At 46.4% G+C, this 17,458-nt stretch overlaps 1 protein-coding gene across 1 annotated transcript; it reads right to left on the minus strand.

Moving 5' to 3' along the window:
• Positions 1-95: 95 nt before the first annotated feature.
• On the minus strand, positions 96-17,431 carry LOC114426000 (bone morphogenetic protein receptor type-2-like). The gene is made up of 13 exons (XM_028393085.1): positions 16,530-17,431; positions 9,266-9,451; positions 8,999-9,178; positions 7,462-7,569; positions 7,253-7,344; positions 5,884-6,114; positions 5,350-5,464; positions 4,048-4,208; positions 3,810-3,957; positions 3,584-3,720; positions 3,320-3,492; positions 1,883-3,222; positions 96-1,802 (listed from the first exon to the last, which is right to left on the minus strand). Exons 1-13 carry the CDS (start codon positions 16,606-16,608, stop codon positions 1,549-1,551), a joined length of 3,204 nt encoding a protein of 1,067 aa, XP_028248886.1. The 5' UTR covers positions 16,609-17,431; the 3' UTR covers positions 96-1,548.
• Positions 17,432-17,458: the final 27 nt, after the last annotated feature.

A 17,458-nucleotide genomic window follows, 5' to 3' on the forward strand; every position in this document is an offset into this window, starting at 1 on the left:
ACAGAAACAGCTAAAATAGCTCATAAAATGTTACCCAGAAAATAAACATATTTATAGTCCTACATTTGACAAAGAAAGACACATAAAGCATTAAAACAATTATTTCATACATTTATTGAGTTTTTTCTTCCATATTGACTTGAAAATGTTTACAGAAACTGTACCAAGCAGACGCATAGCAATGGAATTAAAGGCCATGTCCATTGAATGCTTAACAGAATTCCATAAAAATGATGTAAATATTTATGCGATACACATACATGTGTTTTTTTTCATACAAATTACAGATTACAAAAACATAAATGAGATCTTTTCATATGCCCCAAAGCAGCGCTGGACATACAGAATGAGTACAATGACATTTCAGCACACCTGTACAGCGCTCGGCCCTAATGCTTGCCGATGGAAAAAGAAACAATAACACGTGCACACTTAACGCACGCACACTGCATCAGTCATACAGTGGAACATCAAGGGATGGAACAAGAAGAAGCAGAAAAACAAAATATCCAGCGTGCTTCAGTGTGTTCTTTTTTTTTCAGTCTGGGCTTTGTCGTGTTTCTGGTCTCAGTCACATACAGACAGCTAAAACACACAGTCCACAGTGAGGTCAGGCGATAAGTGGTCAGCCACTGTAACAGATCCCTCCAAAAAGTTTAATTCCGGTGATTGTAGAGTTGTAAAAGATGCTATTCCTGGTGTAATTGTGCAAGCGGAGACAAAAACACGCTTTTCCAGTCAGCTAGGGTTGATTGTTAGTGTTTGTCTCCCCAAGAAGAAGGGCAAGAGAGGAGGATTGTCATCCATTTTCTCCTCTTAGATTTCAGGGGAGGGTCGATGTGTGTAGCGGATTGTTTACAAAACGATTGTGACGTGTCATAAGTGCAACAGAGATTAACATATCAAAATAAGGACAAAATGATGGAAGCGATAAAAACATTTAAAGCATCTAAAAGCTACATCCTATTGCACAATTATAAAGTATGATACAAGAAATGGATACATAGTAAAAGACGACTGGTATTGCATACAAATCAAGGAAATAATAATAAAAAAAAAGTTGTTTGTTCTGTCTTTTAAGACCGTCGATTCATTATAGAGCTTAGACACAAGAAGAAGAACGCTCTTAGTGTTGATTGTTTTTCATCGCCTGTTTAAGTTTAGAGACGACTCAGAGATGGTCACATCGGACAGGACTTAGAAACACTGTTTTCAATTGGTTCAAAGTGCACATAAAAAAATGACATAAAAAAAAACATCACTACGCTCATGAGGATGAACCAAACCAACGAAGAGGGATTAATAGAACAGAAGCGGATGCTGCATAGCTGGATTCCATTTAAAGCAATGCCATCAGAAAGACACACAGGAGCGAGACAGACCTAATTACTGTACATGATCAGACTTGACTGTTTGTTCACTAAACACGTCATAGCTTCCTTTTGCTGATTCAGAGCAGAGCTCACATGACAGAAACAAAGCACGCTCTTGTTACACACCCCCCCCCCCCCCCCCCCCCCCCCCCCCGTCTCATCAGAAGGTCTGAGTTCACACTTGCGTGTCGCTTGGCTCGCTGGCCAAGCTTCCCCCACGCAGGTAGATGGCTGAACTGGACTTAGGCCGGTTCTGACTGTGAGCTTGACCTCGGGTGGAGCCGTTGTTGTTGACCTCTGGCCCCTGTGTGTCTGTGGAGATGACCCATGTGGTGGGACGCCACTTCTTCAGTGAATAGGGAGTTTTGACGCGCTTCTTTATCTTCTCTCCTGTCCCCAAGGCTCCATCTGGCTGACCCAAACCGTCCCCTGGAAAACAGGATGGTATAGTGATGAGCACTTTCTGACAGACAGAACGCATACTGCAGGAGAAAGTCAAATTAAGTCACCTAGTGAGGCCAGGTCCTGTGTAGTGAAGGACAGGTCCAGAGAGTTTGGCCTCTCGGGCCTGCGGCCTCTGGGCTGCCTGAGCAGGGCCTCTCCTCTCATGGTGACAGGAAGTTGCCCCTGGAGATCTGCTGTAACAGGCCCAGACCCAGAGCTCTCTCCTGGGGGCCCCGTGGTTTCCCTGCTACCTCCTTCCCCACTCCCCTCTTCCTCTCCTCCGTCACTTTCTCCTCCGCTCTCGCCGTCCCCGTGGCCGTGGCCCGTGTTGCTGTTATTGTTGTTGGTGTTGGGTCGGGCTGAGCGGAGAGCAGCGACGCTTGAAGAAGTGTCTCTCGGATCAGGCTGCTCTCGTTCTCGGCTCAAAAGTGGTTCGTGTTCATCTGGGCTGGCAGTAATGACACCCAGGCTCAGCCGGCTATCTTCTGACCTCAGGGCCCCAGACCCATTCTGTGTGATGCTAGACCCGCCGAAACCTGTCGCTCCTCCTGCCACTATGGGAGAAATCCCAGTACTGGTATGCCCATTGACAGCGCCGTTAACACTGCCGTTAGCATGTGTGTCTCGTAGAATGGGTATGTTGTTTGTGCCTGTGCCCCAGTGAGCCTCGGCCACTGTGTTTGTACCCGTTACTGCGCCAATGTTCATCTTTGTGCCCTCGACCTGTCGCAGGTTGGACTTTCCAGAGCGCCCAAACTTGAACCGGAGTGAAGAGGACGATGATTCTTTCTTGGCGGGCTTGTTGCGCAGGGGCAGGCTGGATGGCCTCTTGGGCAAGTTCTGCTGCTTGGGCAGGGGGAATATGGTGGTAGGCATAGTGGCAGCAGGTTCTGATGTGCCTGAAGCCTCGCTGGCCATCTTGATAAGTGGGTAAAGTAGACTGGAACTCCCAGGGCTCAGTGGGTCTGGTGAACAGAACTGCTTCTGTGAATGCTCCATCAGATTCTCATCTGAACTCTCCTTCAGGTTTTTGTCCACCTCCTTAGGGTCCAGCTTGGTGGTCTCCAGGTCTTCCTGAGTCAGGTGTAGGCAGACAGGGACTGTGGCAGTCACAGTGGGCCCCTCGGACTCTGAGATGATGGTGGTGGTTGTAGTGGAGGCTGACGGGCTGCCTCTCAGGCCCATGCTGGTGCTGCTGCCCTCTGGACTGGGCAAACGGGCATTAGCTTGCTGCTGACGCTCCTGGTTAATGGAATTCCTGTTCCTCTCTCCGGTTCCGACCCCAGCTCTGCCAGTCATGGAGCTGGTGCTGTCCACCTGTGTGTTCTTGGCCACACCCTCATGCTCTTCGATGTAGGTGGAGGGGTGATCTGTGTACGGGCCAGACTTTGGTGTCATGCGGTTTCTGATTGAAACAGAGTGCAGAAAATATTAATAAATATTAAGGACATGGTTACAAACAATCTACACACTGACAGACGTGTTCCTGTTTTTCAACCCACCGTTCATTGTGCAGGGTGGTGGACATCGGGTTGAGTGTTGGGCTGACTGACTTAGAGCGGTCCCAAATAAGGAGCAGCTCTGCCAGTCGCTCCTCAGCACACTGTGCTGTGAGACGGGCCTCCGCATCCTGGTCCCAGCAGTCCTCCATCGTCTCTTTCAGAGAGCGGACGGCCTGAAGGAGACAGTTTAATAATAATCATGATAAATTCTGTATCATAGCTTAAAGAAAAGAAATATGATTATAGCACCACAAACATACTCACCAGACTGTTCTCTTTCCAGGCCTCGGGGAACTTAGGCCGTTGCTTTTCCCTGGACACCAGGACTTGCATGTCCTCAAATGTGGGGTGGTTTCCTGCCTCTGCCTGGAAGGCCATCTGGTACTCTGGCACAGATTCTCCTAGAAGTGGGCAAGGATGGGAAGGAGTGTCTCAGAAATCAGCAGATATACTCATTTGTCTGTTTTACAATAATGCATCTCGGACTCACCAGGGAAGAGGTCGGTACATCTCATGAATGTCTCCCAGTAGACAAGACCCAGGGCATACATGTCCACCTGCTTCAGTGCCGACTCACAGTCTCGCAGGTTCACAGCGCCCTCCAGCACCTCTGGAGCCATGTAGCGGATCGTCCCCACCTGACAGAGGAAGAGACATAAAAGGAGGTTTTTAACGAGAGGCGTGAGAGGAGGGAGAGAAATGCACACAACCTAAATCCACACACTCACCTCACTAATAGCAGCGTTTTCCTCCTCTCCGTGACGTGCCGGCCTGTTTCCTGTCAGCTTCATGGACAGGCCAAAATCGATGATGACACACGTGCCATCAGCCTTGACAAGAATGTTCCGGCTGTTCAAGTCCCTGTGGGAGACTGCCGGCTTGTACAGGTCTTGTTGGGGAGGAGAAGAGAAAGGCTTAAACCAGACAAAGATTTTGGCTAATTAGTCTTTCATTAATAATTTAAGCCTGCAGTACCCTGTTTGTCTGATAAAATGTACTCTGGCGTTTTGTGGCATTCACTAATGAATGATAAAAGCTTTTCATATAGCTTTCAATTCCCCTCATTACTCATTGTTCAAAACGGGCAGCACTGTCGACAGACAGCTAAACCCTCTAATCTAATCTACAACAATGGGATTAGGACCATATCACAGAGACGTCTCTATGCATTGTGTCCAGCAGAGGGCGCAGTGATCTGCAGTCACCTCAGCTATCTGCTGCCTGCTGTGGATGTGCAGGATGAGTGGGGGAGGATGATGACTGTACCAAAGCCCAAGAGATTCAGCTGTGAGCAGCCACGCTTCGGCTTTCTTTCCTGTCACTTCTCGGCCCTGCCCATCACTTCAGCTCTTTCACTCTCTCTTCTTTTGCAAGGCCAGACTCCCACGCTTGTGTTTTTTCACACGCCCGCTCAATTGGGAACAACTCTTTAACTCTGCTGCACTTTCTCCCCTCATCACTTCTAAGCTTGTTTGATGTGTATCTGTACTGATGAGGAGGAAGGAGGAGGGGCCAGTGTAACTGCTGAGCCTGAGGTTTGGTGACATAAATAAAAAAGACTCTGTTCACTTGTCAGTTCTGCCTCCTGAGACTGAGCTCACATGTTATCTGAATCCTCTCTAGTTTGTCCCTCTCTCCAGTGTTTCACTCTCACTGAGGCTAGCTTGAGGCCAGGCTATAAATACCCTTGGCAGGGCGTGCATGCTGTGTGTTTGTCAAAATGCAGGGATGCAAAGCGCTCCAAGACAAACTGACCCACGTGGAGCTGCAGCATGTAAGACAGCTCAAGCACTAGAGCTAGAGAAATACACACACACACACACACACTCATACACAGTCTAAAGCCTTTCTAAATATTCTCCGACTGGGCTAAGCACACAGAAAACACTCCCATTTTCCACAATTCTTCCTGTGTGTGTTTGTGTTTCAGTAACAGATGTAAGCTGCAGCCTTAGAACCTGAGCCCGAGTAAACTGTGAGTGTGTGTTGTGTAATTAACTGTGAGTGTGTGTGTCTGCCCTCCAGCTCACCTCCTTTGAAGAGCTCGGTGTGCAGGTACGCCAGGCCCCGCGTGACAGAGTGGGCCAGCCGGCAGCTGCCGACCCAGTCGTTGGTCTGGACGCTCAGGTAGCGACTGAGCGAGCCCTGACAACCACAACGCACAGGATGTAAGTTAAACTATTTTCATACATAATTATTCATAGAAAAATACACAACACCACACATGTGCACACACTTAATCAATTCGTGCATGGGTTTTAGCAGAAAATTACATTAGATCTGTTCGTTTAAAATAAATCATATTATTATTTACTTGACTGCATTATGTGTCCTGGTCTCCTGTCCTGGCTTGCACAGTGTTGCCATGACAACATGTATTAGACTAATAGTTACACTCATAATAGGCTCCTTTCATAGGCTGCATAGGGGGGGTCAGCTGACGTGAAGCAATTGCAGGAAAAACAAAGTGCTCATCACCAAGCAGCACATACTTCTTTGTCCCTTCTAACCTTCATGATTAAAACACTATGTGCCTACTCCCAGAATTATTCTGGTGCACTCACATGTGGGTAGTAGTCCATGACCAGCAGATACTCTGTGCGTCCCTCCGGGCCTGTGCGCTCATCAGCAGCCACGAAGCGAGCGATGTTGTCGTGCTCCAGCAATGGCAGCCGGTAGATGGAGCATTCGTTGAGGAAGTTCTGGCGGTTGGCTGCGGTGAACACCTTCACGGCAACCGGCCGCTCATCAAGAGAACCACAGTACACGGCGCCATACCTGCCACGCCCAATCAGCTGTGAGAGGAGAGGGAGGGAAGGCTATTAATAGACTTGGTTGACATTCTAGACCCTAATAAGAGAAAAGTAGAATGAAGTGAAAGCTTTGTTATACAAATACAAAGGCACAGAAAGGAAATAAACTTGTTACAGGCAAACAGCAGTGTTTGAACCTTACATTCTAAATGTTTCAATCATTGTGTAGAATTAGTAAGAACACAGCCCGGTCCTCTGGGCCTCTGCTTCTGATGGAGCATTTATCTCTTGGTGTAACATACACTGGCTAAAAACAATGGACTCTGTTTTGTCTGTGACTAAAGTTTGAGGAGGCCATGAGTTTACTGTGTAAGAACATTTGCCTGCATTTGATAAAGCGCAAGGACAACTCATGAAAATCAACACTCTGGCTCTCTCTGGGCTGAAATGTACTAAATGAAGGACTGAGCATCTGTGGTTGAATTAGTGCTGACTGGTGTCGTGTGAGACACTGACGTGTGAGACATTCTCACATAAAGGACAAATCAGTTTTAAACAAGTAAGCCTGAAGGGGTTATGAAAACTCTGAGAGTGAGGATCACCACCCCAGCTCCGCCTTCAGGCCAAAATGGTGAGGGAGCTTCCAAAAACCTTTGTTTTGTGATGTCACAGGACGTAAGCAGCCCATTACTTTTGAGACACGTCACAAAAAGTGAAATTAAACCTGTCACGGCTGCTGTCCTGCTGCCTCCTGCATTAATCTGCCTCAGTTCCCTGCTTATATATCATCCATCGACTTCCTATCAGAATGTGAGTGCGCCTGGATCCATATCAGCCTTTCAGGATCCTGTGTCAGTGTAAGCAAATTCCTATTTTTGTATGCCTGGACTTGTCACACTATGCGTCCTGCTGCGATCGGATGATAAAAGTCACATTGATAACAAATGTAACCGTAAACCTTGAAGTATTTTTGGGTGTGTTTGTGCCTCTGTGACTTTGGTTTCTCCTTTGTCTTTGTAGCGCTTCCTGACAGACACACACACACACACACACACACACACACAAAGGCAGTGTAGCTGGTGAGAGCACAACATGTCTGAGCCAATGATGGAAGAATGTTTGAGCAGCAGTTGGTGTAGACACAGAGACATGGACAGTAAAGCCAGATGTGGGCACTGACCTCCAGCAGTTTGAGATTGTCGAGGTCCAGTGAGCTCTCAGAGCCGGCAGCTTCCATCATATTCAGGTTGTGAAGCCCTTGCTTACCGTCTCCTGTTAAAATATCAATTCAAACATAACATTTATAAAAAACGGACACAAAAAAAGGAAATAAATTAAACGGCCTTGAATGAATGCTCTTCCTCACTGTGTGACGCCATGGTAACTCACCGTGCATCATGCGGTAACCAAAGTAGACTGCTACAGCCAGCATGGCTAGTACGGAGACTGTTGCCAGGGCGATAATTACTGTCTCTTCACGGCGCAGTGTGTGAGGAGCTACATATGAGAAACAAAAGTACAAATCAAACCGTGTGACCTTTATGCAAAGGGGGGGCTGGGTTAAACTGTTTGATGTTGTGCAGATCCTAAACAGGCATGTGTGTCTAGGTTTTGTCAGACTGTCAGAAGAACTCGGTGACCCTGGCATTTCAGGGAACCTGTGTGTGTGTGTGAATGTATGTGCCAGAGCATGTGTGCGTGCATGTTCACGCTGGCATGTCAGTCAAAGCTGCCCTGAGGCTCCTGAAGCCATCAATTATTGATAAAGTCAATGTCTCGCAGCAGCACTAGCGTGTTGACTGATGGAGCGGATGCAGGAGAGTATGTTTTAGCAGAGTAGCGGTACTTGTGTGCAGCAGAGTCGGTATATACATTTTCTTTCTCTGTGGGATTCTCTCCGTTTTTAAATATTTTCCCTTTTCCTAACTCTCTCTATTCATTCCCACACACCCTCTGTTTCCCTCTCCCTGCTCTGCTGACCACACTTCATGCTTGTTTGGCTTAATGAGTGCTCTTTTTCCCCCCCTTTACACACGCTTCACAGCATGCACTATTGTCCACACACAAACATACTTGAAAGACATTGAAATGATGGTGTTTACGTGTGCTGTCGAGCATCACTGACCTGCTGTTTACGAGACATTTCAGCATATCGATCAAAAGTGCTGGCAATAAAATGCCTTTAAAAAATCTCCTCCTCACACCACAGCTAGGAAGCCATGCTTGACACAAAGATTCAGCATGTTACTGGCTGATCTCCAGTCTTTCTACTTCTTGGGAGTTCAGAGAGACGGTACAGGGCAGGTTTTTTTTGTTTTTGATCTCTTCCGGATGTTGTCGTCTGAGTTTTGGCTTGACATCACTCACACAGGCAAATTTCCGACTTCTGAACACTGATTTAAATCTGCCCAGACATGTTAGGAATTACCGATCTAACTGGATTCAAAGTAACAAGACAGTACTAAAGTTGAATTTTTACCAATAAATCAAACACTCCGTTAACGCTCACATTTACCCTTGTACCCTCCTTTCTTTGTCTCGCCGCCTGTCTACCCAGTGGAACAGTCACCGGCACACCCGCAGACAGACCGATAGAGCAGACGCCCTGTAATCCGTGGAATGCAGAGAGACTACATGGATGGCAGAGAGCGTGTGTTTGTGTTTATGGGTAGGCAGGAGAGCTGATGAGCGGTTGCCGCTAACAAACCCCCACCCCCACCCCCACCGCACACGCTGCATTCATTCAGAGAAGAATAAACAATACTTCTGCTTGTTTTGTTTGACACCTTAGTAAGAATTTACTCATGGCGTAACAACAATTCGCGACCCAGCAAAAGCATAAATGAAGGCTATAAGATATGCCTTTAGTGTTAAATCTAGCCTTCTCTATGATGGTGTGGATTATTAACTGTGTGTGTGTCCTTACAGATGGGCTGTGCAGTGGTGGGGCTGGGCGGCGGGAAGTCCTCTGTGAAGTTGACATTGCACATGTCACTTCCGCAGCAGCAGAAGTGGTACGTCCCATTCTGGATCTGCGGAGGCAGGTTGGTGACCACACAGCGGTCGTCACGGCAGCCTTGGTTGTCACCCAGGTGAGTCCAGCAGCCTGAGAGAGGGAGACGGAACTTTATTTAGCATGGCGCTGAAGCTGCAAATAAGGGGAGTGAGGGAACAATCGTAGATTCCAAAATACCTTGTTTGACCAGCCGCACTTCGCCTGGGGGACTTTTCTCCCACAGGCCAAAACAGTGGCTGCCCTTGGCACATCGGATTGTGGTGTTCTCTGGAGAAACCCGGCCTTCGCCCCCAGCCACTCGCTCCACCTCCCACTGGTGCTGCTGGTCTGTGAAGGCACACTCCCTTTCCTCACCCTGCGCTGCTGCATAGACAGACAAAGAGCAAAGATCTAAATTTCTCACTAACAAAATAAAACCCGTCTACTAAGCACTGTAAAAATTGGTGCACTATATAAATGAATACAAAATACATACAGAAGCATACGCATAGACCTTGTGCCTGCTACAGCAGCAGTAGAGACAGAAAAACACTGCCCATACAGAAAGACTCCACACATGAAGACTAGCTTTCTGCCAGTAAAGGGTGCTGCCTCTCATGCGCCAAAAGATCAATAGAAATACCAATTTAAACTCTAGCCTGAAGGACGTAAGCCATTCACATACAGAGGATGAAAGAGAAAGCCGACATTGCGGCTCCTCATTAAAAACATGAACAAAAGGGTGACAGTGGTGCAAAATGAAGCTCCCGCCTTATAGTGAATGAATTAAACTGATTTATAGCTGATATATATGATATATATGAACCTCAGATCAGAAGTCAAAGTGTTTTGTGAATGCATGTAGTTGTGAAACAGGACAGCAAGCGTCTGGGAGACTGGGTGCCACGCCAGCAAGAAATAGTTTGAATGTCAGAGTGTGTGTTTGTGTACATATCCTGAGTCGTGGGTAATTTCAGATAAGAGAAACATGATGTGCCAGTTTGTTTCCCTAACTCCCAGCTCCTCCCTTTCCTCCATCCGGGAGGAGGGGGTTGTTCTAAAAGGAGGGGGGGGGGGTGTACCCTGCCCAAGGTCGAGTCAGCCTGTGTGGGCAGAGGTTGACACGATCGAGTGGTAGCTCTGCTGGGCATGGCGCCAACTCTCCTCCTCTGCTCCTATCCACAGATAAAGCTATCGGCCCCGGCCTACTGTGGGCCTCAGCTGCCCTCAACCTGTGGGTCTTTTTTGGTGCCTACTGTTCTGTGAGACCTAGAGGGAAGAGTGCACTGTATGCAGCGCGGGAAAGGAGTTCAAACTGAGGGTTAAGTATGTGGAGGAAGTTTGATTTTGATGAGAAAACTGAATTTCAATAAACTGATGGCACTGCCAGGGTTAGCGGTTAGATTCCCAGCGGTGCACACACACAATTCTGCACTTGCACAATAACGAGCTCTTGCTTAAAATGACCACTAAATAATAATATTGTTATTATATTACAATGTCCTCATTATCAAAAAGCCAAGCTGATAAACACAGACGCACAGAAAATCCATCAATACCATTTTATTATATATAGTTTAATTAAAAAACCGCTAGCATTTACAAGATTGTATAAAATTCTGCAGCACAATAAGTAAAGTATTAAGAGCAATGAAACTATTCTGGTTTAGCCTTCTGGTTTTTGGTGCAGGCTCATCTTCGCTGCAGTATAAAGGCCGGTATTTGAAGCAGTATAACGTTGATAGGACTCACATCATTGAACTATGGTTGTCTCAATATAAAAAAATAGTTGAAATGTATTTCTTTTGAAGGAAATAAGTGGCTTATCTAAGCAGAGCTTTTATGTCTTCCCTCTTTTGTCCTTTACTAAAAGCACAGACCATTTTTGAGCAGTTCTTAAAACCAGATGTCTCAGAGACACCAAGAAGAAAACAGATTTTTTTAGTGTATTTATTGTTAAATTCTAGTTCATTAAAGCTATAGAATTCAAAGAAAAATATTGTTAAATGCCCTTATTGTGAAATGAATAGAGAGCCAAAGATTTATTGCAAAAACAGGAGGGTCAGTTAACTGTTTGCTAATCCCTTAACCCCTAGAGCTGACCAACCGTAATTACTTATGGCAAGCTAACGGTGACCTTTTTTGACTTAAACATGTTTCATCTTTAAATAACTAAACCCAGCAGCAGGGGTAGGTCCTAGAGGTGAGGACAAGAGCCGTGCAGACTCCTGTATAAAAACCTAAAGGAACAATAGAAGGAAGTTCAGAGCCTGTGACAACACCCACAGACAGTTAGACAAAGACTGACATGCTATGCTTGGGTTTAAAGGACTGAAATGCATTCAGCAGGGTGTCGAATGTCTTTCTTGACCAGTTGGTTAGACCCTGTACAGTGAAATTAATTATTAATACTTATTAATACTAGAAATCAAGGCTCTGAAATGAATCCTCATAATAAAAAAAATAGTTTGGTCTATGAGAAGAAGGCTCATGTTCTAAAAAATACCTTGAAGTGGATTATGGTTTTTGTTAACTTTTATTGTTGCCGTCTCTCAGTTTTGCCGCATTAACCCTCTAAACTCCAAGCAGCTTCAAGGCAATTTCCCACCTCGTTCTCAGTCAGTGTGGGCTCACTTTTCACTGCGATATCAAGTCCGCACTTCTATGGAAACAGCAAAATCATGGCCACAAACAGAGAGAACCCCTAGATGTCTTCTTAATGCAGTATAATGCTGAGTGTATGGGGGGTATACAGATAATCTCATACTTCCAAGAAACACACCCGTAGGTCTCCCCCTAACACTTCACCTCCACCCAACTTCAACCCGTGACCGGCTGACTGAAATAACATTATGACACAGTGACTGACGTGCAACACATTAAATAGTTTCATTGTGCTGGCAAGGCTGCACATAACAAGCGTGCACACGAGATAAAAGGGGAGCACGGGCTAATCACACAGCAGCTTCTTTAATTCCAATTTCCTCCGGAGTCTTAAGAAAAGGGACCGTTCAGCTTCTGAAATACATGTATTTCATTTAGAAGCTCAATTCAAAAGAGGACCGTATAGCCTGGAACGGAGCGCAAAGCCAGGCAGTGCCAAGGCTTTGCTCATTTGCAGTCTGAGCCACGGCAGTGCCCCTGTGGTCACTTTCCATTGGCCTGTCTGCAGCTCTGCTCGGCTGTGGTTGGTTCCTTACTTTTTTTAGTGTTAGGAGTGTTTCTGGTTGGATGCCAATCCCTGTGTTTATCTTTGATTGGCCGTGGCAGCCTCTGTACCTGGTGCTGCTCCGTGGAGCTTGCTATGTAATCTTGGCTTCCACTGCAGTATTGGATTGTGGGTCAGAGTATGCAGGCAAGGCCAATGGAGCGAGGCAGATGAGAAAAATGGAGAGAGGGGAGGAGAGAGAGGCTAGTCATATCAAAACGCTTCAGAGTAGTTGTTTTCTGCTCCAAGCCTCTCCATTGGATGATGGCGGGCACTGCTGAGTGTTTACCCATGGCCCAGTTATTTGCTAATCTCTCCCCCCTCCTCCCCTAACTGGCCTTCGGTGCACCCTCCCTCCCGCTTGGACTACCCCCTTCCCCTCAGCCTCGCTGCTAAAAAACAACAGCGATCTAATCTGGCTCTCTCCTCTCTCTCTCTCCCCCTCTGCTGCCAAGCCTCACAGGAGAGACGCAAGACACGTTCGTCTGAGACTTGATTAAAAGTCACTAGTACACGAAATGTCTTGGTTGTTTTCGCTTCACATCCAAGATTAGAGACAGAAATAGAGGCTGGGGAAAAAACATGGGAGGACTTTTTGTCTAAAGGCTAAAACGTGCTTGATGCACCCGTGCACACAGTCCATCATCTCCTCTGCAGACATGCAGCCACTCACATCGTGCTAGAGAAATGTCATTATGCTGCCCTGTGTGCATCTTCTCCTCTGCTGTTGTTTACATGTACAGTGCGCACACTGACAACAGAAGAATGTTGAAAATGCAAATCTGCTCCCAGGTGCCGGGCGTTTCATTATCTCAAGCCGCTCAAGCTGCAGCACGCCGAAGGCGATCAGAAGCACCTTTATCGTACCTGCTGCTGTTTGGGTGCGCGCTTGTTGCTGAGGTAGGATGGAGAGGATTCAGGGGTATTTGCTGACACCCCCAATTTTCCAAGTCCCCTGGCTGAGTTTAAAGATGTAGGAGGGCGGCGGTGGTGGTGGTGGTGGTGGTGCAGGGGTGTGAGTGGGCTTTAATCTGTCCCATCTGTTGCCCGGGGACTGCCCCCCATCCCCTCAAAAACACCACCACTCAGCCTGTGTCTGTCTGGGTCTGGTACAGTTATGCTAATCCTGGGGTTTATACTACCCACAAAGCTTAGAGACCTCCATTATTGACCACCATGCTTTTGGACCAAAATCCTCCCCCCTCCTCCTCCTCCTCCTCCTTCGATGTATACCTTAACTTTCCCAAATATGTCATGAAAACACAGATGACACGGGCACCAAAGTGCTCTTTGCCATCACTCCACAGGGGAGGGGTAATCTCAGATTAATTATGATCAAGCTATATTCTGGTTTTAGGCTGTGTCTGAATTTAGTCTTTGTTTTATAAAAACATCATTTCCTTGTTCTATAACTGAACAGCAAGTACTGGCTTGACAGGATGCGGTTGTCTGGTATGATGGGGTTTCTACCTGTTCTGTAAGAGTCATGCGCTGAAACAATGAGCTGATCAATGAGACAATCGGTTAAATATGCAGATATCTAAAAATTACAGCCTCCCAGGAGCTCACAGCTGGCACAATTATTTTAACTCAAGCTTAAACCTCTTGCCTCCAACACAGATTTAAACAAAAATAAAAAAAGACGACAAGTGCTGCGGTAGAGGAAGAAAAGATGGAAACGCAAATTAGACAGGCTGTCTGCAGTCAAAGCACAACTTATATTGACTTAAAGTCAAAAACAAAATAATTATTTGAAAGGATTAGCTTCTAAAAATAAGGAAGATTTGAGACTTGAATTACTGATGTAGATCCATCCTGATTATAAAACGTATTCTGTTGCTGAAACCATTGAAAGCTGATACACGCAGGAACGTTCAAAGACTGAAGCTATAAAAGATCAGATCATCTTTATTCAAGCTTCTCTCTACGTAAACATGAAACAGTTTGTCCATACTTTGAGCAGTATTTTTGTGCACTCTAGACTTATTGTCTCTGCTGGTCAAGGAGAATAGTCCAGGCTGTCACTCTAAGTTACCATCAAGGCTGCACCTTTTGTTTTCTAAAATATCCCCTAATTTCTCCTTTTTTTGCCAAATCAGAAGGTTGGCTGAACACTGTCCTATTGTATCTCTCACTGCTTTTACCTCCACTAAAACCAAAAGGTACTCAGAGAAGCTGCTATTGATTTTTGTATCTAATAGAGTACAACACAAGCTCTATCAGACACCAAATGGCCTCCCCCCTCTCTCCTTTCAGCGTTCACTGGTTTGTTTCTAGCTGCAGTCAGAGTCCTCTCTTCTCACAAAATAATGATGTGGACTGAGTGCAAAATATTTTGAAATCAAAGTGGATGCAAGGCTTTTATATCCTCCAGTTTCAGCAACTGTCCTATCTGAGGTGCATTGCTCCTGTTGCACCTTTTTTTCTGAGCATAATCCTCATAATCCAAAGCCTGTAGATCAGCCGAAAACTCGCTGAAATGTTGTCACATGAGAGTCAACAGTGGGCCCTCCAGACACCGTTTCAGGATTCGGACAAGCAGAACGAATGAGCTGGCCTTTTTCTGTGCTACTAATCCTCGCTGCACCCCCAAAACCTTAAGCGTACCTGGGACAAAAGTAAAAACAGTGCCTGAATGTGGTTTGTAGCACAAGTTAGATTTATACACCCGATCTAATGGCAGCACTTAAGAACACCTGTGGTCATGCTGCAGGCCGTCCCTGCAGGCTGCTGCCGTGTTTGGAACAGTTCTGACTCCAGATTTTGAAGCAGCAGGCACACACCCACACAATGACTAGTCACTGGGGACAAGCAGCGGAAGGACAGCCCAACTCAGATGTAAACAGGTTAAACACATGACAGGTGGAAGGAAGTAGATAATAATTTGAAATAGAAATGAGCGCAGGCAACAGGCGCGTCGAGAGAAGTGCACAGAAAGATGACTTAGGTTCTTCTATTAGATCGTCTACTTCCACTCGGCATAATCATTATGATCCTGAGCAGAGGGCTCTGGGATACCTCTGCTCTGCAGTCACACAGAGAGCAAGTGCTTCGTCTCTCCTGCCTCTTTACAGTGATTATGTCCACAAAGTCCGACAGCTGCCCTCATTCATTTTGCACAGTATTGGAACAATTTGGATTCATTGGTTGTTTACACAGCGTGCATGCATATAAGTATCAATTAATCGCCCTTGTACTGAGTCAGTGCAGTTCAAGTGATACCGCTACAAAAATGGAGGTGATGTAGAAAGTACTAAAAGCCGCCAGTTCGAGGCTTTAAAGTGAGGTTAACCAGCAGTACGAGGCAGCTCTGCACCGCAGGACTCTTCCTTCCTCCTACATAGTCTTCCCTTAGTAACCCTGAAAGGCCAGCATTAAACTATGAAGTGAGGAATGTCATAACCCATTTTTTTGTGTACATTTGCCAAATGTGGCTGTACCACTTGATCAAAATTGGCAGCGTTTTCCTTTAAAATGCCCCCCCCCCCTTCCCCCAGCCTGTGACCCTGCATCATAAACTGACAACTCATCTCATCAAGGAATGTTTCATGTGTTGAATCACCCCTACTGATTCAAATCAGTGCCACAGCACATCAAAAACTGCTGTCGGCACTGACGAGTACGCTCTGTCATTTCAGTCAAATAGGAATATTGCATTGTTTGTTAGGCAGCAATAGGGGGAATTGTCTGTAGGTTTTAGATGACTTTCTACCCCCTCTGTGAATGGATAAGGACGCAGAAAAGAATACACATTATGAAGAAACTGGCCAAATACTGAGCACCCTAAATTACCTCTTCTGTCTTCCCACACATTCAGCCAGTCCTCCAATCCCTGCACGCACTGCTACTATCTTATCATGCTCAAGGTCTCACAGAAGCCTGGCCTCAGCCCAAAGTCTTGAACAGGGGCACAGCCTGGCAGACAAGGACTGCGGTATGTTTGGCAGTGTTTTTCCAGGCCTTTGTACACAGAATGATTAAAAAGGAGCCCGTGGTGCATTCGTGGGCCTGTTTGTAAGGAGATATCTGTGAAGGTTTGCTTAAAAAGTACAATGACTAAGCTCTATAGGTCACTCCAGACAGACAACAGGATGGAAGAAACAGATAAGAGAGGCACACACACATGATAAGGACTGTCATAATCAAAATACCACATCGTGTAGGTGACAACATCTGCCTCAAACCGGCCATGGAGACAGCAGGGAAAGTATCAAATATTAATGGAAGCCCATTTCTGAACATCCCTCCACTCACCAGCCACTGAAGTCAGGAGAATTGCCAGGCAAATCCCAAATTTAGCGAGTGATTGCATCGTGATTCGGCCCACAGCCATGACAGTGTGTGTCGACTTTGGTCTCGTAGTTGGAGCTCCTCCAAGTGTCGCTGTACTTCCTCGGGTCTTCTTCTGCAGCGACTTTGTTTTCACGTCAGCCCAATAACTTGAACTGCTCCTCCAGGCACGGAGCAGCACATTGAAAAATGATGCGGAAAAATAGCCGCCGCCGCCGCCGCCGCTGCTGCTGCTGTGAGCCGTTGGATGTGATTTGATCAACTGTCAATGAAAGTTCAGTCAGTCCCGTTTTCGTCCCCAGCACAGACCCGACAGATAAACCGAGAGGCTAACTTGTTTAGCGGATTTACCGTCTACTACTAGCCAGCAAACAACGTCCATATCTGCTAGCTGACATGCTAGCTGCCTAGGGCTACTGTCTGGCAGTACAAAACTTAGGCAAAGAGGGTACAAATCGCCGAAATCACCGACGCACAACCCAGTCTCCTAAGTATGAACCATCCTCTTGTAGATCCGTCCACTCTTTCGACACTACAGCCAGGAATTTGCCATATAAATGTTAGCGAATTAGCTCGGACAGAAGCTGCCTGCTACTGAAGCTAACCGACGCTAGCCTGGTAGCTAGCTAGTTAGTTTTCCACGTCCCGTTTCATTTCACTTCACGATCTTCGTTTCAGCAGGAATAAAAATACAAATTCACAGATCAAGCGTGAGTTTTTTTGGCATGCGGTAGAAGGAGATCATCGCTGCGGTGTTGACAGACGGCGGAGGGAGGAGATGGAAATCTCTCGGTCTGATCGGGGCGGCTGGGAACGCCTCGTTCGCAGGCTTGTCTGGACCGCTCGTCTCGGGTATCAGGTTGCTGTGTGTTGGTGTTGGAGGATGGGGCAGT

The sequence above is a fragment of the Parambassis ranga genome, chromosome 2 (assembly GCF_900634625.1).
Source record: "Parambassis ranga chromosome 2, fParRan2.1, whole genome shotgun sequence".
NCBI lineage: Eukaryota > Metazoa > Chordata > Actinopteri > Ambassidae > Parambassis > Parambassis ranga.

Coding starts and splice junctions, on each gene's coding strand:
- LOC114426000 (XM_028393085.1), bottom strand. CDS start 16,608: ATGGCTGTGGGCCGAATCACGATGCAATCACTCGCTAAATTTGGGATT. Junction 9,452..16,529: donor TCTCCTGACTTCAGTGGCTG/GTGAGTGGAGGG, acceptor CTGTCTATGCAG/CAGCGCAGGGTGAGGAAAGG. Junction 3,223..3,319: donor ACCACCCTGCACAATGAACG/GTGGGTTGAAAA, acceptor TGTTTCAATCAG/AAACCGCATGACACCAAAGT.